At 38.6% G+C, this 23,260-nt stretch overlaps 1 protein-coding gene across 7 annotated transcripts in view; it reads right to left on the bottom strand.

Annotated features, from left to right (window-relative positions):
- INPP4B (inositol polyphosphate-4-phosphatase type II B) overlaps positions 1 to 23,260 on the bottom strand; it is a 309,017-nt gene that overhangs the window by 164,002 nt on the left and 121,755 nt on the right. For 6 of the 7 annotated variants that reach the window (XM_030947361.1, XM_030947363.1, XM_030947360.1 and 3 more), the window contains exons 4-5: positions 7,105 to 7,223; positions 5,107 to 5,223 (exon numbers count right to left, since the gene is read on the bottom strand). In XM_030947361.1, the coding sequence (XP_030803221.1) occupies positions 5,107 to 5,223; positions 7,105 to 7,223 (236 nt within the window). Of the gene's footprint in view, positions 1 to 5,106; positions 5,224 to 7,104; positions 7,224 to 8,267; positions 8,342 to 23,260 lie in introns of those variants that run through there. The other variant, XM_030947366.1, reaches the window with a different exon arrangement.

The following is a 23,260-nucleotide window of genomic DNA, read 5'->3' as shown; positions in this document are numbered from 1 at the left end:
GTAAGGTGGATTCAACATGCAGGTGCCTCAAAGAATCAAAAAACATTCCTCTCCTCCTCCTCCTAATAATGATGTTTAGTAAGAGCATCTAGCCTGATGCAAAAGGAAAACGAAATCTATCACCAAATATATATTTATGAAAAAAATAGATGATTTTGCAGAGAAACATGAACATCTAAAGCTTTAGTGCAAGTATTTCTGTGGGTAGGACTGTAGCAGTCTACAGTACTGCTCTGTTATGGAGAATGAGATAATAGGAGTTTCTAGTTTAAGGCAATATTTCTCTGCAAATCCTGCAGAGACAGCAGTGAACACAGCTGATAAAGGGAAGACTTAAGTGCTTTTTTTCTTTAAACAAAGTATAACACTTTGTTTCAGTTTCTGAAGAGAAACTGTTTCAATATTTTTAGCATTCACAGGCATGAGGGAGTGTGTGCACTCTGGTGCAGGCAGCGAACAGGAAGGCCAGGTACAAGATTTCCCATTTACCTCTGCTAATGCATTGTACACACTGCTCTGCAGCACTCCTAATGCTCCAGCCCAGCGTCTCTTCAGCAGAGATGGCAAAGGCACCAAAGACCAAACTGCATGATGGTGCTGCTGTAACAGGGATCAATGCCCACAAGGGAACATGGAACGCTGTCACTTCAGATTTGGCTTCACAGCTTAACTCAAAATGCCTCTGCCGTGATGGACAGTCTTGATTTTCCATTCGCCCCAGCAGGATTCAGTTTTAACAGGGATGCTTGCAAAATCAAGAAACACACAAAGCAAAACCTTTTGCAAAATTTCATTCCTAGTGAACAGGTTTAATAGAAAATTTAAACCCCAAGAGTTAAAAGACATGTTATTTAAAGCCTAAGTAATCTAAAATTGCCACTTTAGGACATATGTTCCCATATCCAAAACAGAACTTCTAGCCCCACTACTTCTAAAATTATCAAATTAATCTAATTTTATTCTGAGTGATCAGAATGAAATTTGGGAAGTAAAAAAAGGAAGATCAGACTGTCAAATGTAATATTTTAACAGCATTTTATACATCCAGTTTCTCCTTGCTCTCAGGAGATAACATTGGGGTGGCTGTGTGTAACTTTGAGTATCACACATGAATTCCAACAGCAATATCCATCCAAAGGAGATTATCTTTGAATGGATGATGCAAAGATCAGATAGAGGAAGTTCCCAGCAGGTACAGAAAGTTGCTCCTGCCTCTGTTCCCAGCACTTGTCCATGTGCGGATGAAAAAGAAAAGTGGCCCAGCTCACTGGGTATGAGGTCAATTCTTGCTTAATATCTTGCAGGATACACACATTCCAAACAAAGAACAACGACCGCTGCCTCCCAGATTAGGCAGTAGACTTCTCTCGGTGTAACACAAAATCATCAGCTTTGTATTCTCTGTGGCTCTGTCATGTAGCAGTGGTACCTGACTTGTGCTATGCAGTATTGTCCCAGAGAACGAACCCAGCTTCAGCTCGAAAACTTGCCAGAGCAAACTGGGCTAACCTGCACGCCCATAAAAAAGGTAAGAACAGCATGCTTGTGCAGAAGTGGGACAGAGGCAATTTTTCAACAATTTGTAAGCCTATAATTCTGATCTTATTTGACAACGACAGAGAACAGGTACAGCCCCAGCATTACAACAAAACCCAACTTTATAAAATCCTAAAGACAGTGTAGCTCAAGCCAGCAAAACATAAATTTGCTCATGGCAATATGAGAAGAAAAATCTTTGTGATGTAGAAACAGATGTCACCACACATTTCTCATAATATGGCATTACCCACCGAGCTGTATGCGTGGCTTCCCTGGATATATTTAAAGGCTATTTCATAAGCATTTCAACTACTTTGCTCTAAGTATATCTAAGTAAACTGGAATACCACAGTCTTTCTTAAAAGTTTCTATTTACATGAAAACTTACAGTAACTAATCACTTAGAAAGACTAGTCAAAACAAACAAAAACCCCCATTTCATTAAACTAAAAAGCCACAATTACAGAAAATCTGACACAGCCAAGATATAATTATGATCAACATCAGACAGAGAAGCATAAAAAGTGAAAAGTGCAGTCAGAACATTCAGTGTGTCAAGCAGAGTGAATGTGATGCCAGCTGCACAGTATTTCAATATAATTAAACCATACTTCTTACATAATGTAAGTTAAATGACAGTCAAGAGTGAAGTAACTAAAAGCTTTCTGGTACAGGAATACTAGCATTGAAAGGTTATTTTCAAGATTTTTTTTTAAAAGAGCAGGCCAAAAAATAAATTCTGGTTGTTTCTCAGTGAGAAGCATCCTCTTTCACTTTAATATTATCACTTGTGTGCACAACTCAAGAAGTATTTAGTTAGTTTTGTATTATAGTAAAATTCCAGCAGATTTGAAAATGAGAGCAAATTCTCTTGTATAGTCAGAGTCAGGTTTAACAAAACCCAAGAAAACGCTTTACCCAGTGATATACTAACTGCCCGTTCCCCACCTTCTCTACAGTCTTCTATTTGTGGTAGTAAAATCCGGCTGAGTTTAATTAATGCACAGAATTCACTTCTTATAGTTGCATCAAAAGAAATAAGAAAAGTTAAAGTATTCATTTGTGACAAGGGATATTAACTACTTTGAGCTTATTAACTGAGGCAAGCAGGAGTACAGCCCTGATGCTGCGGGAATTATTACTGTAACACAATTTCTGCAAAATAGCTCACAGTCAAATCCAAGGTTTATTTCTGCTACAAATGCCCAATTATTTGAGCTGACATCTGCTCTGGAGCACAGCCTAGAAGAGCAGTGCATGCCTAGCAGGCCTGGATTCCCCTCCACCCCCAATTGGATTACCTGTCAGTTTGGAGGAGTGCTGGGACTACATTTGGCAGCTGTAATATGCAGCAGCACTTTTTGAGGAACAAGAAAGCCAGCTCTACTGTCGACTGGAGAACCAGAGCTGTGACACCACAGCACTCGGAGCAGTTTCACTGCCAAAGGGACATATCCAGTTTGTTCGCTTTGATCTCCAAGCATGGGGATCTGTGCTGTTGCAGCTATGCTGGTAATGATATCAAATTATAGCTCATTTTAACCTGACTTTTATGAGCCTACATAAACATCCAGACTTGAAAAAAATCACCCAAACTAATAGAAAGCATGATGGTTTCTAATTAATTACAGGTAAGAAAGTCAAGGTATATCATGACTGAGATTTTAGGATGTAAACAGAAGTCCAAATATTGCCACAGATGAAGTTGCAACTAGGGTAGCCTGGGGTCATTCACATATGCTGCAGCTCATCTTGAATTAAATCTTACATCTTATTTAATTTTTTCTTGCCTACATCCAGCTTAAAATGGTTGAGTAGTAAAAATTGCTAAATGTATGTAAATCAGAGATGAGATTAATATTTTCCTCCCCAACAAGATACTACAGTACAGATCTAGAATGTTTCACATAGGAACAATATAAATGCTATGACCAAAGAGAAAGGTATTCTCTCATAATTTACAAGCTACATCAGTGGGATTCCCTGGGAGAGACTCTAGTCCTGAACTACAATGGTAAGGAACAGTTACAGAAAGTTCTTATAGGTTTGCAGAAAGCTTATCAAATTATATTAGTTCTCTAGGGTAGATCTTCTCTTTCATAAGTGGCAGTAGAGGAGCCTGGAGCTAGAAAAGCAATAATACAGGGAAAAGTACTATGAACCCAGTTCACTTTTATCACTTACAGATAGGATATTATTTTCTAGCATCTGTCAGTCAAAATGAAACTGGAAGGGAAGGACAAAGTCCAGCTCCATTCACTCAATGCCTGTTACCTATCCACAGGTGACAACTCTTATTGAATAAACAGCAGATCCCATTTTAAGTCCCTGTAGTCTAATCCAATACCAAATTTAAAACATATATATTATAAAATGCACATACATGTCCCTTCCCTTCTTAAACAGAGAAGAAATTCAGATTCAATGCTTAAAATACTCCACACGTTCCCGTGAAAGAGCACAGCGAGGGGACAGAACCAACCTGTTGGCTCACAAAGGCTGAAAGTTTAAACAAATAGATCAATAATTTTCACCTGAAAACATTACAAGTTCTCAAAACATAGAACTTTACTTTTGTAAGCAGTTCAAAGACAGTCTCAAGCTTCAAATTATGCCTTTGATTCCTTTCTTATAGATAATGAACCCATATACAGTCAGGACATAAGCTTGCACTTGCTTTAATCATGCTGGGTGCCAACTGCAGAGCAATTCAGTTAATTAAATACAGGTGTCAATGCAGCCATTCTTGATGTCTAAGAGCAAACTATCAGCTGGACTCCAGCTGCTGCAGAAGAAAAACACACATCTCCCATAGGTCCTATTATGGCATCTAGCTCTGTCCTAGGCTAAGACAAAGGCTTAGCCTTTGTCTAAGGCTGTCTTAGATTATCTGGAACACATAAAATAGTACTCAAGCTTTTTATTTGGCAGTTAAATCACTCAGATTGTCCCACTGACCTCCATATATCAGCTCAAGTGAGTAACCCCTAAGAACAAAAAGCTGACTCTGTATTCAAGAATGTACAACACTGGAACGCCAAATGATTCACCTTTAGCTGTGACACTGTAGAGCTTGGACTGCTACAAATCAATAACAAAAGCAGCAACAGAAAGCTGCAGGTATTACCACCCAAGAGATCAAATATGAGTAACTCTCTCCCAAGTTACAGGCTCTACTGTCATTCTGGCTTATGCATAAAAGTAAAATATTATCAGAAATATATTGTTGAAAAATTATTCACAGTGGTGCTATTGCAGTCTATTCCATGTGTTCTCTGCCCTCAAAAAGCACACCAGAGCAATCTTTTATTTGCCAGGAATACCTGTGCTGGCTCATGTAACCAGTTAAAAAGCCAATAGCAAAATGCCCATCTCAAGTGCATGGTTCTCCTTCTGTAGTCTCTAACATATCAACAACAGATAAAGTAGATTTTAGGCAGAAGAGAACAACAAAACCAATTTTACATCAAATCATTTCACCAATTTGCTAATGAGAGCCAAAGAACAACACAGCAAGAAACTCACTCCTCAGTAAGATCTGTGCAAGGACTGAAGCAAAGCACTTACCGTGTCTTGGGATTTATCTTTGACATCATAGACTGTAAGTTTTATTTTAGTTTCCTCATAGATGGGGTATTCCGGTGGGAAGGTGACACCAGTCAGAAACAGTGGATCTTTTGTACCCTGTGTAACATGAGTAAACACTCAGTAAGGTAACAGCTGAGCAATGTGAAGGATGTCACTATGGAGGTACAGAAACCCAAAGGGTGTCAGCTGTCTACAGCAGAGAGATGGGAACAGCTCAGTTTTATTACCCAATCGATGAGAAAAAACAAACAGCCTTAAAACCTTATCAAGAAAACTAAAAACAAACAAGCAAAACCCAAACAAAACCACAACAACTTCCTGGAAAGTTTTTTTTTAACTGGAAAGGATATGAAGTGCTTCAGAGGCAGAGCCTGGTATCACATTTTTAAACAGCTCAGCCAGTATCAGGTTCTGGAATACAATCTATAATAACCAAAAACCCTTTCTTACTCCCACAACACTTTTTGAAAGTACCACAACTTCATCTTAATTTAAATGAACTAAGGATTTAACATGCACACACATACAAAAAAAGAGCAATCTTCATTAAGCCACAATACTAAATGTATAGAAATGCTACAGAGACTCTCAGTATTACATTAAGGATACTGATTTTGTGGAGAGGGGATTGAAATACTCCTCTTTAGGCAGTACTGCTGTAAAATAAAATTCCTGTGCTTTGAAACATTATGATTACACTTAAAAGCTGTACACAGAAGTAACTATATCATAGCTAAAGATGTACAATTAAATGAATAATACAAAATGTTGTTTATAATTTCTGAATGTTTAATTACACCTAATTTCCAAAGATTACCAGGTGTGTATCCTTAAATTTTCCATAAAGTAATAAAAAAAAAAAAAAAGGATCGTGCATGACAAAGGTAATTTATCTTATGGATTAACTTTCTGTGACCCTGCCTTCCCCTCCACCACAGCTTGACTACAGAGCCAAGAACCTTGATGAAACAAATTCAGGAATTTATTGAGGTCTAGGACATTGTATTAGGAAATGCATCCACTTCTATTTAAAAAAATACATAGTTATCTATTAATCTTTTGCACAACATCACTCCAGACAGTCTGCAATGAGACATCCTGATCAGATACAAGATATTTGAATTAAGCAGTTTCAGGATGGTTGAGAGCTGAAACCATAATAATTTAATTAGTAGTTGGTTGAAAGTAATCACACAAAGACCTCATGAAGTATTCTCATTGTATTTAACAGTTAAAACAAGCCTCTGGTGAAATAATGTGTGTGTTTACAATGAGACTTTCCTGCTCTTAATGAATCTCCCCAGTAAGTTAAGCAAGTTACATCTACACTGCTCACCCTTCACTTTCTCTGAACCATTTTTGCTCTTTCTCACACCAATGCTTGCAGGGCAAAGTGAGGACTAGCAAAGCAGCCTCAGACAACTTTTGTTGTAATGTATGATGCAAATTACTAATTATTATATGTAAAGTCACACACATTACATACACACATTTCTTTCCCAAATTACAGACCTAGGGTAATATTTTTCAAATCGCAAAAGCATCAGCTCTTTAATGGTAAAAATACAACAAAAAACAAATAGGATAACAAACCACATAATACACCTATGCTTTTCTGCATTTAAAAATACTTTCCAAACTCACTATACTCTTAATTAAGTTTTATTTTGCATTGCCTTGTCCCTTCATGAGAGCAACTATTCCCTGTTTCACTCTAAACCTGTGTCTGGAGAATTGGAATATTCTCCATGCCTCTACTTGGAACAACAGAGCTTTCATGAGAAGCCAAGTTAATTTCTGTTTATCCTGGTTAGATGCCAAGAACTACAGCACACTTCAGTATGCTTTACTAACTGCCAGAGTGTGCTTGTCTTACCTAAGACTATGCACTAACTTGTTTTATTCCTAATTCACTTTCTAAGGAAGAAATGAGCAATCCAATAATCAACATGTTAATTGAATAAGAAAGACTCTCACCTCCACGATTTCAGTGCTTGAATACCGCGTCAAAATGTGCTCTGCTGGATGCACCACTGAGACTTGGATAAACGTGTTCAGCTTCCGATCACGGGTAGTAGCCACTAGATCCTTGCACGCTGGAGACAGTGGAAAATAAAAATAAAATACTCGAAATCAAACTCCAGGAAAATGCTGTCACAGGCACAGGACAAAGCAGACCACGCTCCAGCTCCAGCTCCAGATTAAATCTCCAGAGACAAGTCAATTTAACAGAGGAAGTCCCTTGGAAGTAACCTACAGAAATAGGAAGTCACATGCCACAGAACTGAGCTGAGATCTCGTTTCCACTAAAAATATTTGCAGCTTCTGCAAAGCTCCCTGCCAGAGGCTCATCAGCCCCAGCTCACAAGTGTGCATGCGCATACGCTGAAATAGTAAGTAATTTTACATAAGTACTCATTTTATTTGCCCACAAAATCTCTTTTAGCAGCCTTATTCGATCATCTCGTCTGACAATTTCCCCAGTTACACAACCTTTTCAAACACATTCTAAAACAACCAATTGCTATCAGTGGTTAAGCTGGTTTATACCGTTTGTTACTACTTGTGAACTTAGAGCTAGTTGTCAGGTATAAATGTACATACCTAAAAGCAGGCAGCAACATAATCAATTCTTTTGCCAGTGACTGGTATATAAATGAGAATTGCATTCTGCCTATATAGCATCATTCTTAAAACTCATTCTACCTAACAGAGAAATTCTGTTCTGTTTTAATAATTCACTTTTATCCTGGACTCAGAGTCCCTTACCATGAGATCATTCTTTACACTAACACACCTTATGCCTTCAAAATGAAAGCACTGAAGAAAAAGAAGGAAGGAAGAAATAAATAAATGCACCATCAGCTACCCCACCGAAGGGACACAGATTAATGAGCCATGCACTGGCTGAAAAGCAAAAACCACCCATCCTCCCTTCTTCCCCAAGGAATATACAGCGGTGAACACTGCGGTGGGATCTATTGCTTTCTGCAGGGCAATAAACTACCCTGGGGTTTCAGAAGCCTGAGGCAAGCAAAGACAAGACTATGGCTTCAGAGAGGGTAATTGTCAAGAAAGAGCTGAGGGTATTTTCTATGAGCCTACATTGCCTACCAGGGGCTTCCTCAAGTGCAGCTGACCTTTAACTTTTCAAAAGGTGAGTCAGATTCTCTTCACAGCAAGCAAGCTTGGTCTGATGAGAAACCAATGCTAGAAAAGCTCTGATACATACAAAAGGCCAACTCAGCTTGTTTTATACCTTTTTTTTTTCCCTTGGGCTTGAGCCTGCTGCTGGAGTAAATAAAAGGAAAACTAGCTGAAACTTTTTTACCACTCTTTTATTACAGTTAAAAGAGACAGGTAGACAATTAAATCTAACCTTCAGAGATTAAAGTTTTTGCTTTAGTCCAAATTGCCAATGAAATCTCCTGGTATATAGTTTCAAACTGATCCCTATTATAATTTGGTGGAAAAAGTGGGATAAGCATAAAAGTTTGTGCACGATGAGGTCTTTACATCATGCACAAACGGATGTAACAGTACCAGGCTCAAACAGTGAGTTGCCAGCAAGTCTTTGCCGCTAAGACTCACCATCTTATTAAAATGACTGAATACTAGCACTACTTGACATCATCTTAAAAATTACAGTAGACTTCGTGAAAAGCAGTTGTCAAAGCACAAAATGTTCAGCAGACACCTTTTGACACTATTTGACTTTGTCCTCTCTAAAGCTAATCACATAAGTAGTAGCAGATCACTGAGATTTCCAAATACAGCCAGTTCCCCCACAGAACCTGATCTCATGCCACCAGACAACCCTTAAATATTGCACTCTATAGTCATCTATTTAGAATGTAGCACAGTTTCCGAGGAATGGCAAGAGAGCTCATGTTCACTAGCAGAAGCTGGAACAGAGAGACAGTCAAATTTTTCACACCTACCACACAGGAAGGCTAGCCAGCTCACAATTCACTAGAATACAACACAAGTGAGAGAAACAAAGACGCACAGACACTTAGGAAAAACAAAATCAGACCCCCAAAAAACCTTATCAGTGACTCTAGTAGGAACTCTGCAGCTGAACTCTTGGAAAAAGTACTACTGCACGAAGAATCGAGGCAAAACCCTCACAAATAATAGTTTGATCTAGTTGTGTCTTGTCTCAAATACATTATTAGGATGTGACTAAATCTTTTAGCTGCCAAGAGCACAGGCTTTTATCCTACTAAGAAACCATTAACAATAGGAAGAAGATTTGCACTAAGTGGTCACCACCTTGCTGCTATCTGAACATAGGAGGCAATTTATTTCTGTGCCAGTACTGCAATCCAGTCATTAGATTATTTTTCCTGTAAAAAAGTGGCTTAGCAGCATGATCTTGAATTTCATTGGATAGAGCTGACAGAGAAATAACTCATCTGCATATCTCCAGTAGGGAGGATCAGCATAAAGCATCAGAGCTCTTTGGGAAACACTGGCGCAGAAGGATGAATGAGATTAAATGAAACCTGCATCTACTTTGATGACAGTGTTATTTATCTCTACTGTGACACTGGACTACTGTTGTTCACAACTCTCCTTTCAGCTAGAAATAAAGTTATCCCAGTAAAGAACACAGAGTTTGCCAGTTTGAGCCACAGTACATCACTTCCCTTCAAAACAGCCCAAATTAAAAGTTTAACAAAACAAAAAGACTACTTTTAAGCTGATGCCAAAGAATAAAAGCTTGTTATATCCTGTTCGCAGCCTGGCAAGCTCCACAGCCCCATGCTGCATTATTGCCCTTTGAACAATTTTACTATCAGCACTTCCAAAAACCTTAGGTCTTCAAAGAAACAAAGCGGACAAAGTGAAACATTATACAGTTAGGAAAGTATGCTATATATTTAAACAAGTTTGTTAGGTGGTATTAGCATGCCCCTCAAACAGAAACTGATGAAAACACAAGCATGAAAGGCTTTCTGAGCCTGTTTCCTTAACTGCAAACGTAACAGCCGTGAGAGCAGGTAACAACATCAACGCACTTTCGACCATAACCTATGCCCAAGCCGACCACAGGTTACGTTATTTCTCAATACTTCAGAATGTCTGAATTAATTCTGGAAAAATTCACCAACAAAACACAGTGAAATGAAGCACCAGCTTGTACTTACATGCCAAAAGTATATGAATCTACTCATTGTGACTGTTGACTCAGTGTGTAAAAGCCTGAGTCATCCATTCCCCTGGTGACCAAACCTCTGCTGAGCCTATCAGTGTACAATGAATGTTTAAGGAAGAACTGCATTAAGAATAATTTATGCTTTAATATCAACAAAGAAAAAAGATAGCAGGAAGAAACAAATCTACGGATATTTCACTGTTCTCTGTGCTGCACTGACATGATGGCTGTGCTCTCTGCCCTTCTGTGTGTGTGCCTACATAAAGAAGTGAAAGACTGGTTGCTGTTTCCTCACGGGACCTTGGAGGATTTTTAAAAAATGTTACTCCTATATTGGAAGAGAGTACAGAGAGAAAAACTAAAAAAACCCTATTACTATATAACAGTAAGAAGAAAGGAAACAAACAAAACCCAAAATAGAAATAGCCTGGAAATGCATCATCTACCTTCCCTGAAACTGTAACACTTCTGACCATGCATTTCGCACTCTCTGCTCCAAGCACAAAGCCCGCTGGAGCAAAAAAAAATTAGTCTGGCAGAGAAACAGAGAGATGCAGCATCTCCCAGAAATGGAAAAGATCCAGTAGCTAGAACAAACAACATGGGCAGTGGGAATGAAAGACATTCCCAGCTCAGAGTTGTTTGGGAAATGAGCCAAGAAGGATATCAAAAATTGGGAAATGGCATTGAAACTGAATAGTTTATTTTTGCTAGTGAGGAAAAATACAGTACAACTGTCAATGTGTTCTCATACTCTGGATTCACACAATGTATGTATTAGCCTATGTGACAGTGTGCAAGGTAGCTCTTTCTTTAACCAGTGACAAACGCCGTTTCCCCACAGCTTCATTTCTTCCCACATTCCAAACCAAAACAGATTCCAGGGGGCTGGCTAGGAACAGGAATTGACAACATAGCCCTGTTGTCTCCAGGGTATGCTGTTTTGTACACTGTCAAAACAACAGAAAATTAATAGCATCTGATGGCAAGGGGCATGGGAAAAGCCTGTGTCTCACATGCACATATATATGTGAAGGTAATGTTCAAATTTTTATTCATTCATTGACAATGCAGAATCATTATTATCCCAAAGCAACTTAGTTTATAAATAATAATGTACACTCTGTCTTGATAAACTAATAAGTAAGGTGTAGCTATTCCTTAGTGGGCAAAAGGAGCTGTTAAAGAAGGGAATGCCAGACTTGGACCTGTGCTACAAGCAGAACACTGAACAGTTTACTTTCTTCCACCCTGAGGGAGCGTTGAGGATGGTAGGGAAGCGTAAGAGAAGGAAGTGCACATCACCACTGCTTCTGCCTCTGCTAGAAAGGAATACCTTCAGTCAGGCACATGCAAAAGCTTAAGATAATCAAATTTTGGAACACACAGGAAAGCTTTGGCCATACTTCTGAATTAAGAGTGCAAACGCAACTGCAAGAAGGCTGAGAACTGAACAGCAATGTGTTCTCAGTTTGGCAAACCATGCCTGAAAGCAAATGAAATGAACATTTGAGGATGGGCATTAGCACAGAATGGTGTTAATGAGCACTCCTGCTAGCACTTCATAATAAACCTCACTAACTGGTTTATCCTAAGTACTACTAACTGGTTGTCCCATTCCTGTGCCAGCAGGAATGCTTCAGTTTGCTGATGGGGACAGAAAGAACAGAGAAGTTGCTCCCACAATTTGCAATGTGGACTCCCAGAATACTATGCAAGACTAAATGGATGTGGCCACAAAAATTATAATGTCCATGTTGTCACAAAATGAGAGCACAGTTACACAGCCATGCAACAGGTATGCATTAGGAGGGACACTTTTTAATTGTAGTGACCAAAATAGATGCTCAGACTCAGGTGAACTCTATAATGAAAAGAAACTCAGTGCAACAGAAAACTATATTGGAGTATATATACAAATAAGTAAAGATCCATTGGTTTTACCTATGGAGACATTCAAGATCACTGTTCCTGTCTCTGGGGGTGAGAGGCTTCTATAAAAATAATATATCTGTTCTCTAGAACATACAGCTGGTTGCTAAAGTAACCTAGTTATATTTTCAGGGAAACATACATACATAAGACAATTAATATCCTTCAGGGATGTCTGTAATAAACAGCAGGAAGAAAATTTCTACCAACAATCCGAGGAGAAAGATGACAGGGAAGTCTTACCAAATTAATAATAAAAAAAAAATCTCTAAGACATCTCTACAAGTACAGGTTTCGGGGGAATAAACCCCCACAAACACAAAACAATATTAACAGTACTAACCATAAATAATCTATCAGTATGCTGCCCAGAAAAACCTCAGTCATTACCCACTTAATTTGCAGCTAAAAGAACATGATTATTTATGAGTCATTGAAGTAAGATACACATGAATGCTGCTGGGGAGAAATGCTGTACGCTGATAAGCGATCATGCCCATGAGTTGAGATGCCAGCTGCACTCATCATCTTATTTGCAGATGAAGCGATTAATCTGGTTAGAATTACCACCGTGAAAATCAGAGGTGATCTATTTCAGACTAAGGCCTGTGTGAGCATGGGGGGTGTAGCTGCAAAGGAGGTTTGATCCCAGCTCAGGTGGTGGAGTCCGACTGCCAGACTGGTGCTTGGATGGTCAGACAGAGAAGTCTCCTCAGCAATGCAAAGGCTTAATTTGCAACTTTTCATCGCCCATTGCCAGCAATGGGGTTTCAATTCTTCTGACATGCTAGAACAGGCCTATTTCCTCTTATAGCTTTGCTGTTTAGCCCCATACACTTAGGGGTTTAAGTATGATAGATGCAAGAGGCTCAGGAAACAGGCTGACTGGATCAACACAGCTCACAGGCATCACATCTGCACTGCAGGATCGAAGGCGTGGTTACATGTGTTAAGTACCCATCCAGTGCTATTTGCATTTGTTGTGCACTGATCTGCTGCTAACATCAGACGATCTGTTCCAGCACATCCACAATCTCGCTCCAGCTTTATTTACAGTTGTGGAGAACTGAATTCCATCATCTTCATGCTCTAGGCTTCAGCTACACAACAGCAACATGAAGAGAACTTAGAGCTTGGCTTAGGAAAGCTCCTCAAGTAATGAAACAAACTGGTTTTGATCAAGATTTTTGAACTTCTGTGATTTTTGGAAATGTGTCTGAGAAGACATATGTCTGTTTATCGCTTTCAAGTAACTGCAAAAATATTTTTTTTCCCAAAAAGACTGCATTTCCTTACTGAGCACACTGTGACTCTAATAGCACAGCAAACTTTCTCAGAGATGCAGTAGACTTGTGAGAGCAAGGCAGATCTCTTGCTGTTTGCTTTAGATTATCAATTACCCTCCTTCCGTCTGTTCAAAACTATTCTACTCAAGGCACCACCTCCTAATGATATTTAGGCTCTTATCTTCAGTTTTCTAGTGAGAGAAATTAAGAAAGAAGGGGGCAGGGGCTTGAAGCCTTACAAAAACTTGCTATACATTACTAATCCAAAATACATCCTTATCAAAATAAATTTTGATACTGCTATTCCAAGGCTGCAATTTGTTATGGTGTTGTTGGTATTTCAGAACACCACAAAAGGGTTTGAATCTTCATGGAAACAGAGCTAAATACTATTTTCTCCTTCACCTTCTCCTAATATTGTCATATAAGTATCTAATGACAAAGTAATCTTGCTATAATTTCTGTCACAGATTTCTAGCTATCAAAAAAAAATAGAGTGGTTAAAAGTTAAAGTATCAAATGCAGAATCAGAAGATCTGCAAATGGTAAGCAGAATTTCATTTTTCTTTGAACTACTACCTTCTTTATACCATAAGCTTATACCGGTAATCGCTTCATCTGAAATAAGATGAGTGCAGCTGGCATCTCAACAAAAATCAATAAGAACCTATAAGATTTTATTTAAAAAATATATTCTTCTGTTTCCTAACATTTTACATCTCTTTGGAAATAAAATAAATGCAAAAAAATACATCAGCAATACCACAAGAAAATGAAAAGAAACAGAAGTGCCAAGTCTCAAAGTTTTCAGTCTGCCACATCTGTTTTTATTACAACCATACGCATTGCTTCCTTTGACAGGAGCATTTTTTCACTGCTATACCAGTTGTCAAGTGTAGTATTACATGGGTTTGATCCTCAGCGTGACTGTAGAGATAGAATTCTTTCTAATATGTAAAGAAAATTCAGCTGTTGCTTAGCCTGACTCCAAATCCATGTCACCATATGCATCTTCACAAGATACTCTCATGCTTGATGAGGAAAGCAGCTCCCCTCACAAAACAAAGGAAGGCAGTCAAGCAACACAGTCCAGCAACTACAGCAGACAAGAAGGTTCAGGAAGAGCTCTAAACAACCTGAAATCTTTCAGGTTGCTTCTCTGCTGCACACCAGCTGCTCTGAGCGGCTGTAAGGGAGCTACTCTGGCTTCTGGGTAGAAGCCCAGCTACAGGAGAACTGGACTGGAGCCCAGCTCCCAGGAGGAAGTGATCCACCTGTAACCCGGACAAGCCACCCAAACCAGCTGATGCTAACACTGACATAAGTACACCTAAGAAATGCTGCAGGTTTAGATGCTACATTAAGCACTTTGTGTAAAATTCTCTGGAGATAGCTCTGTAATTAATTGTCAGCCAACTGATGTGTGGCCACAGCCCTGATACCCATGAGACTCTGCTGGTGAATAAAACTATTAATTCCTTCTTTAAGTAAAAATGCTACATATTACAGGTAATCAAATGAAGATACCAGGACAAGATGCAGTAGGGAGCTATATTAACAATAGTAACTCACAAAATAAAAGACAGACAATAATAAAAGCAAACTATATGTCTACTGTCTTACTGAACAGCCTTAGAATTCATCTGTGTGAGAAGAGCTGTGTTCCTTCCTTTCATTGTGCCAAGTAAGGGGACAAGAAAGTGATGTCATTTCAACTTCGTAAGATTCAAACAAAATCCCCAAAAATAAAATAATGAAAAACCCTCACTAAAACCACCTCCTTAACATACCCTAAGGAAAGACAGCAGGAATGTTTGAGCCCTGTAGTATTCTCCATGTGTAGCGCTCAAAAGAGGTAAATCGTGGCCTTTAAAAAAAAGTAGGTTGCGTATTATTTACCTGTATGTTTGTAATTTTTTTTTTCATTTTAACCCCCCACTCTGCTGGATTGCTTAAATGTCAGGCTGATTCACAACTGGTTCTCATTGCACGGTGTCTGATGTTGAAAATGACCAGTGAGATAGCCTAAAAAGATGGTCCTCTACAGAAAGCACAATGCAAACCACTGACTAATCTCTCCAATATGCCAGAGGTGACCTTTTAGCAAAACAAAACCCATACATCTCAAAGGAAAGCAGACTAAAATGTACTTCAAAGACAAGGCAAAGAAGAGTAAGACACGCTTTTAATCAAAGGAGAAAATAGATTTCTGCAATCCGGAACAATCACTTTTAGTCCAGTAATGATTAAATTTGCTGGTAGGAAAATGCCTGATAAATGTTAAATAATCTGCATTCAAGCTGTAGTTAAAAGGAGATGTTCTAACATACGGAAGACTTGCTTGAAAAGATGGCAATTCTGGATTAATACCTAAATTAGAAGTCCAAATAAAAGACAATGATTAACTCCTCAGAGGATTTTGAAGCAGTCATTCTGACCAATAATTTAGATTGCTTTAATAGCATGGGACCTGCACAAGATAGCAAAGTAGAACTCCTTCACAAGGAATTTTAGAAAATGTAATATGGGTTTTTTTCCCATAAATGACAGAGTCCAGAAATAATAAGACCTCACAGGTCAAGGATCATGTCAGAGGACGAGCTTCAAGGAGTCCATCTACATGAACATCCTGCATTTGTTTACTTGTGTATTTTGAACAAATAACCTTTACTCCTGAACTTCTCCAAAAGATGTACCTCAGGCATGAAAACTCTGGTGGTACAGACAAACGCCCTTCTAAAAAGTACAGGGTGAAAAACACCGTCGTGAGCTGTTGTGGTTGCCTAGAGGTTATTTCAAAGTACATTTTTAAAGCAGCAAATAGATTTGTACATGTAGTTCCTTCAAAATCAAAACCAAGATCATTTCCCCCCCAAGACATTGGCTCATAATTATTACTCTAAATTTTCAACTCTTAGTATTTTGAAGAAGATTTTAAAGGGGAGACATTAATGATTTTTACAAAGGAGTAAGACCCGAAACAGAAAATTTAATCCTTATACTATAAATACACTCATATTTCTAGCAGAAGTTTCTTCAAGGGTGAACAATGGCTATTTACATGCAACAATAATATGTTTGAAACTGCCTTGATTTTGATATGTTGACACATGTAAAGACATAGCCGACTTCTTCAGAGCTAAAATTTTAAATTATTTTCACTCATTTGTACAAAGAGTAATAGTTTAGGATTAAGAGGACACAAAAAATTATAAAAACAACAACAATCACCCAAAACCAACAACAAAAACAACAACCAGAAAAAACCCAAAAACTTTTATTTGTCTCTTCAGAGATACCCCTTGGTAGATTAGAGATCTGAATCTTGAATTACCTAGGTATTGCAGCTCTTCATCTCAAAGCTGAAAAGAGTGCTAGTCCACTTCAGTTTTTAAAGCAGATAATTCACAATCCTACAGACAACAATCCTCAGCTTCTCAGGTATGAAGAATTCTCATCTTTATGGAATGCTGGGACCAAATTCTTCTTAACTCATCATAATGAAATTCTACACGCCTTCAGTCTCTCAGAAATCAATCTTAAAAGCAAGAGAATTCCAGACTGAAGTTTTAGCTTGTTTTGAACATTGGAACAAGATTGAAGTAAATTTTTAAAATGCTTCTTTATAATATAGCAGCTTTATATTCCACATAATAGGCAAAGACCACTCTAAAAATATGGCTGATAATAATAATTAAAGTGTCCATAACTGGACTAGAAAATTTATTTGCCGCAGCGGGTAAGTAAGGGTAAAAGAATTAAGAAAAGCATTCTTAAGCATTTTGTTTGTTTTCAGTAAAGCACCTCAGGTCAGTCTGCTAGTCATGCTGCATCGCCTGTTGCGTGGGATTTCGTGCTGCTGCATTTAGGAGAATTTCAGTTTTCTCAGGGCCTGCAGAAGAACCTGATTCTTGAGTCAAATCTCACCACAGACCATGCATTTCAAAATTTCCAAAAATAAGTACATTTATAACTAATGTGTTCAAAAGGAGAGGATTACTTTGGTCTTCTATTAATTCAATGTTTTTCTATTTATGTAACTTCTGTTTCCACATATAAGGATTAAAAAAAAAGTCCACTGGGAAATGTTTTATAACATGAAAGTATTACCACAATTATTTCTACAGGCACATTCAGAGATGTATTTAACAACTGCCACTTGAAACACAAAGGTTCAGCTAACGCAGCAAAGAGTCAAAAACGTCAAGAGCTATCATGTTTTGAGTTATTAAAAATGTTTTCAGCTAATATATTATTGGCCTAACAACAGAGAGTTGTTCCATTTCTGTTTAGTCACTACCATTCTGCACAAGAAGCACCAACTCTGTGACTACTATAACCTCTAAATAATTTGCTTGCTTTTTGTCTTCCAAATAATCTCTACCCTTTTGGAATTATGAGGTGACTTTGCCTTCACAGAGAAAGATACACAAGGAAAGAGATGGAAGGAATTCCCTAGGCAATTTTTCATGAAGTGCTCTACAGTCTGGGCTAAAGGTTAGAAAAGACCAACTGCAAAAAGCAACAGTAAAAAAGTTGAAAGTAAACTCTCAACAAGCCAGAGATATCCACAAGTGGGTTTTAAAAAGAATACTCAGACTCCATACACCTGCTACTTGGCTTTGGAGGTATGTGAAGTGCCCAGGTGTTGAAGCTTTGAGCCGTAGGAGGTCCCTACACACCTGCAGGCTGGCTCCAGGGCACGTCCCGACTGTTTCAGCCCTGGCGACGCGAGCAGCTCCAAGGCCACCGCTGGCACTGTCAGGATCTGAACGCCGCACGCCTCTCCTGACAGGCTCGGGCTGGCAGGCAGTGGCACGGCACGGCTGCTCGTCCACACTCTGCAAAAGCATCGCTGCAGATTTCCTTCACACCACGCCCGCCGGGGCGGCTGAAGGAGAAATGGGGCCAGTGCCTCTCTTCATTCAGCAGAGCACTGGACCAGAAAGGGGTCACACACTGAGGAGATCCATGGGTTTTAGCATTCTGCCCACCTCTAACATAACAGCTGCAAACCACAAAAAGCTGCAAACAAATACACAAGAGAGAGGAAGACTTGAGAGTCTGCTTGTATCCACTCAAAGCTGTCTCACCTTGACTGCAAAAAAAGGGAGATTTTCATGCCAGCAGGCACAGAGGGCACAAAACACAATCGTAATTTGGTATTTTACATATATATTTTTACATTCCGGTACCACTGAACTCAGGTTGCTGTCCATAATCACTCCAGAACTGAGGTCCACCCCATTGGAAAAAGGGCACTATTCACTTAATAGTCATCATCAGTTTATTTTGTCTTTGACCCAAATTCTTTTCTTTGCAGAGAAAGGGCTAAGAGTTTAAACTCAGGGTAAAACTCCATTTCAATTTTATTCCTGGCCAACACCACTTCTGCAAATACAAGTTTACATTTTTTACTTCAAGCTTTCATTTTGCAAACATTCCACGAATAACTGTTCCTTGAAAGAATATACAAAAAAAAAAAAAGACTTTGCACCTTTGCACATATACAAAAATTCATAAAAATGAGCACCAGTAACATATTATCCAGGCCAAGAGCATCCACAAAACTATTTTAACAATCGCTGACTCTATCCAGTCCTGACTCTTTTTGCCCAAAAAGAAAGGCTATTCAGGCTGCTCTTCGATCCTTCATGGTGTCTTCAGTGTGCCCCACATAACGGTTAAATTATGATGCAAGGGTGAAAGTTCCCTAGAACAGCTTGAGTCCACATAGAGAGCAACCATTTTAAACAGTCTAATTTCAACATAACTATAAGTGATTATTTAGAGAACTTGAAGATTTTTTAGATCACAAGCTAGGTATCAACAACAGTAAGGATCAACAGATACCTTACTGTCCATACACAGTACAGAATGCTGGAGGAGTTCATGTCAAACCAATCACTACCAGCTATAAGAAGCCTCCAGACTCTTTCTGCAAAGTTACATGACAAATTCCAGGCACAGAGATTTTGGAATCAGCCTCAAGTTTAACAAGTCCAACCCCCTGTCCAAGCAGGTCAACCACAGCAGGCTGCATCCACCTGGATGTTACAACTTCCAAGGACAAAGACTTCAGAACCTCCTCCAAGCACTGTGCCAGTGGTTGACCACCCTCACAGTAAAAAAAATCCCAACTATCCCTGTCCAGTAATTCCAAATAAAATTTATTTTTCATTTATGCCTAGAAAAAAATCCCAGGACTGCGAGGCCCAATTAGGCAGCAGCAGAGAAAACTAAGATGTCAGGCACTGAAGCACACAGCCAGGGATACTAAAAATGGCTTTTCAGCAAACTTAGCGGTACACACAATTTCTTTTTTAAATAGATATAAAGTTTAAAACTTTAATGCTACCACATTTTGCATTTTGATGAAAAAGCACTGTTTCTAGAAGAAACAGTGTAGTTTTAAAAGATTTATGAAGCTGAGGAGAAGACCAATGTCTATTGCTGAAAACATTGTGCAAACACTGCATACCTTTTTAAGCTTCCCTGACAACAGCACAGTTAAGGAGTTAGGAAAAAAAAAATCTCTTGCATTCTGAAGAGTTAAAATGTCAGCTTCCTGTGAGGCTGAGAAAGGTTGGAAGAAGGCAGCAGGGCCAGGACTGCCATCCAAATCACAGTGGGTAAGGAAGTCTTATAGATCCTTCTCTAACAAAGGAACACCTCATCCTTATTTGTCTCTCTGAGTACAAATATCTCAATAAGGATCAATACAATATTCTCAATAAGGATTCTAAATCCTTGTCTGTCCTCTTCATTCAGACAAGTTTCCTGGACCAACAGAGAAATCAGTGATAGATTTATCATGTACCAGGAAAGCACAAAGCCACCCAGTCACTTAGGGGCTGTCCCTGTGGATGTGTTCTGATATAGCGGGACAGTGCGCTCAGGGCCACTCTCACTGGGAAGATGCTGGCAAGAAAATCTCCTTCCATGGCAGAAAACTGCCAGGTAGGCCATGGTTGTCCCCTTCCCAGCTCAGCCATTGAACTGCCACACCTTCTCCCACTCACCCTCTTCAGCCACTCCAAGATCCTAAAGCCTGAAGGGGTAAATGATGCGCACACATTTGTGTGTGCGCAAACAGCAACTCAAATCTCCTGCTGAGATCAACCACAACCACGCGGGAGCCATCCTCGGGAATCTGAAGAGCCTCATTTGAGAAAATCAGGTTCAAATCTTGAAACTGGGAAGAGCAATAGACTGGCAAGGCAAATAGGAGAAAGTATGCACAGTAGGAGGTATATTTTTGGACAAAAGCAGGAAGAGAAAAATAATGATGAAAAAACCGCAGCAGCATGTGCCAAAAAAAACTTCTCTCTAATGCAATGATCTTTAATCCTACTTTCCTATGAACTAGTTTAAAAATACCCTTGTATTTAAAAATATAAGTTTTCCATTTCATCAGAATAACTGAAAAATTAACGTCACATTCCCCAGAACACCTAATAATTCAGAAGTCAAGCACGATGCTTGTGAAAATACTAAAGGACAAATTAAGGTATCCACTAGTTCTTTTTTGGTGTTTTTTTAATACCTAAGTGAGAAAAAATTCACAAAATCTCAATTCTGAGAGATTTGCATTAAATCTCTACCTATATCTATAAATTCTTTAGTAATTTTGGAGCCCTTTTCCATATATAACTTTCAAACAGCCTTACAAATTACCATTATATTCCTGATAGCTATGAATGTTTTACATCAGAAACTAGAAATAGTTCAGGCAAAGCAGCATGGAATGAGGTAGATGAACCCATGCTAAGATTGAGCTCTTGTCATTAATCTGTTTCTAGCACTGCCTCACTGGGATACTGAACTGGAGCCCCTCTTCACAGAAAACAACTATTTTCAGCACAGACACAGCCTTGCCTCTGAAATTTTGGAGAAAAGAATTTTGCAAGCATGAGACAGCAATTGCAAAGTCTGTAAGAAAAACATGCCATAGACACAAAAGCCGCATTTTCAATATGAAGAAAAATACCTGATTTTACTAAGAAGTCTACCGATTTTATTTATTTAAGGTTTGAAAAAGAAATGTCCTTCCTAGTCTTATCCTTTTTTTTCCATGGACTTATAAAAAGCAGTTTTATAACTGACAAGATTTCAGCATTTGTACATTTCTGACAGAATTTAATCCTATTATCTGCTGCATCACTCAAGAGCTAAGATGATAAACCCCTGTCTCTCAGAATGGCTAAATTCCAAAAAACCCTTTCAACTGTTAAACAGCTTTTAAAATTCAGGCATGTACAAACTCCTCTCTAAACAGATTAGCCACAGCTATTCAAAATTTATCTCTAGATAAGTGTTTATATCAAAACATGAAAGTCGTTGTGAGAATCTTTAGGCTATTGGATTTAAAAGTTTCCCTTAGTCACGGCCCTTATTTATACATATTTATATTTACAAGGTCGTCAACCACTTTCTCACAGTAGTTCAAATACGTTTTTTTCACAAAAGCTTCTGGAAACAGAAAATACTTCAATTTCATGGAGCAGAATGGAAGAAAACTGCCTGAAACTCAGTTTGCACCTGGGTTTAATATTGATACTCAAAACATCCTCATGTTTCTTACTACTTGCATCAGCACATCAGCAGATTCCTGTAAATCCATCACACTGGAATATACTCAGACAGTAATGATTTGCTCCCTCATGCTGGTTCATCCTCTGCTCTGACCCACCTCAGAGCATATAAACATCCTTGCATTTAACAAGCCCACCATGGGGACTAACTGCTACATAGCACCTTGTAATGTAGAATTTTAATCTCTAACACCTACACAGAAAAGGAATTTACACAAGTCAAAGCTGGTTAATGAAAATCATTAAGTATCAATGGATGCTGACAAGTTGCAAATATTTCTGCGACTACTTCTATTAGGAATTGCTTCTTACTGACACAGAAAGAAAGCAGATAACAAAAATGAGTAATGCTACACAAGATGTAATGGGTTTTCAGCGACAAAAAAAATTCATATTTATGGACTACATAGAATAGCTATATATATGTATAACTATACAGATAATTTAAGAACTCTATTTAACTGTAAAGTACATATTATTATAAACAAAATTTTCAGTTTCTCTTAATATGCAAAAAGCACAGAGAACACTGTTCACATATCTTCCCAAGTTTCATGTTTGCAATTTTTGAGTCCTTGCACAGTAAGCCCTGCAATTAGTACAGATTAATATTTAAGGACTGTGACGGCATCCTGCTTCTCTAGCTGAAGTGCAAATGAAGATAATCCCTGCCCTAAAAGGGGCTGAAGGATAGATTTCTAGAATTACAGTGCCTACAGGTACAAATTTAAAAATCCAACCTAATTCTCTAGGACTCAAACCCACTTAAGCTGGCAAAAACCAAACAAGTATACGAGTTTTTGAAAGGATTCTGGTTTTGAGCTTTTTGGGATATGTGTCCATGCAACACCCACACCCCACCCCACAAACTCCATTTCCTGGATTTGTTTTTCCAACATTACCAAGTCTTAATGATAGTCTATAGACAGTTTTGGCCTTTTTTTTCTGACAGAGTACACAACACGCAAAACTCAGGAGTGATGCTTTAAAGAGGTACACAATGATGAAGGAGCAGTGGTTCAGAAAGCTGCCTATTTAAAAACTCCAAACAGTCAGATGTGACAGTGGTCACAAGGGTTTTCAAATGAGGTGAGAGACGAGAATGTTGACTCCATGTTCAGAAGGCTTGATTTATTATTTTATGCTATATATATATATTA

Source organism: Camarhynchus parvulus, chromosome 4 (assembly GCF_901933205.1).
Source record: "Camarhynchus parvulus chromosome 4, STF_HiC, whole genome shotgun sequence".
Lineage (NCBI taxonomy): Eukaryota > Metazoa > Chordata > Aves > Passeriformes > Thraupidae > Camarhynchus > Camarhynchus parvulus.
The sequence above is the reverse complement of the archived record's forward strand: the minus strand, read 5'-3'. Positions and strand labels throughout refer to the sequence as shown.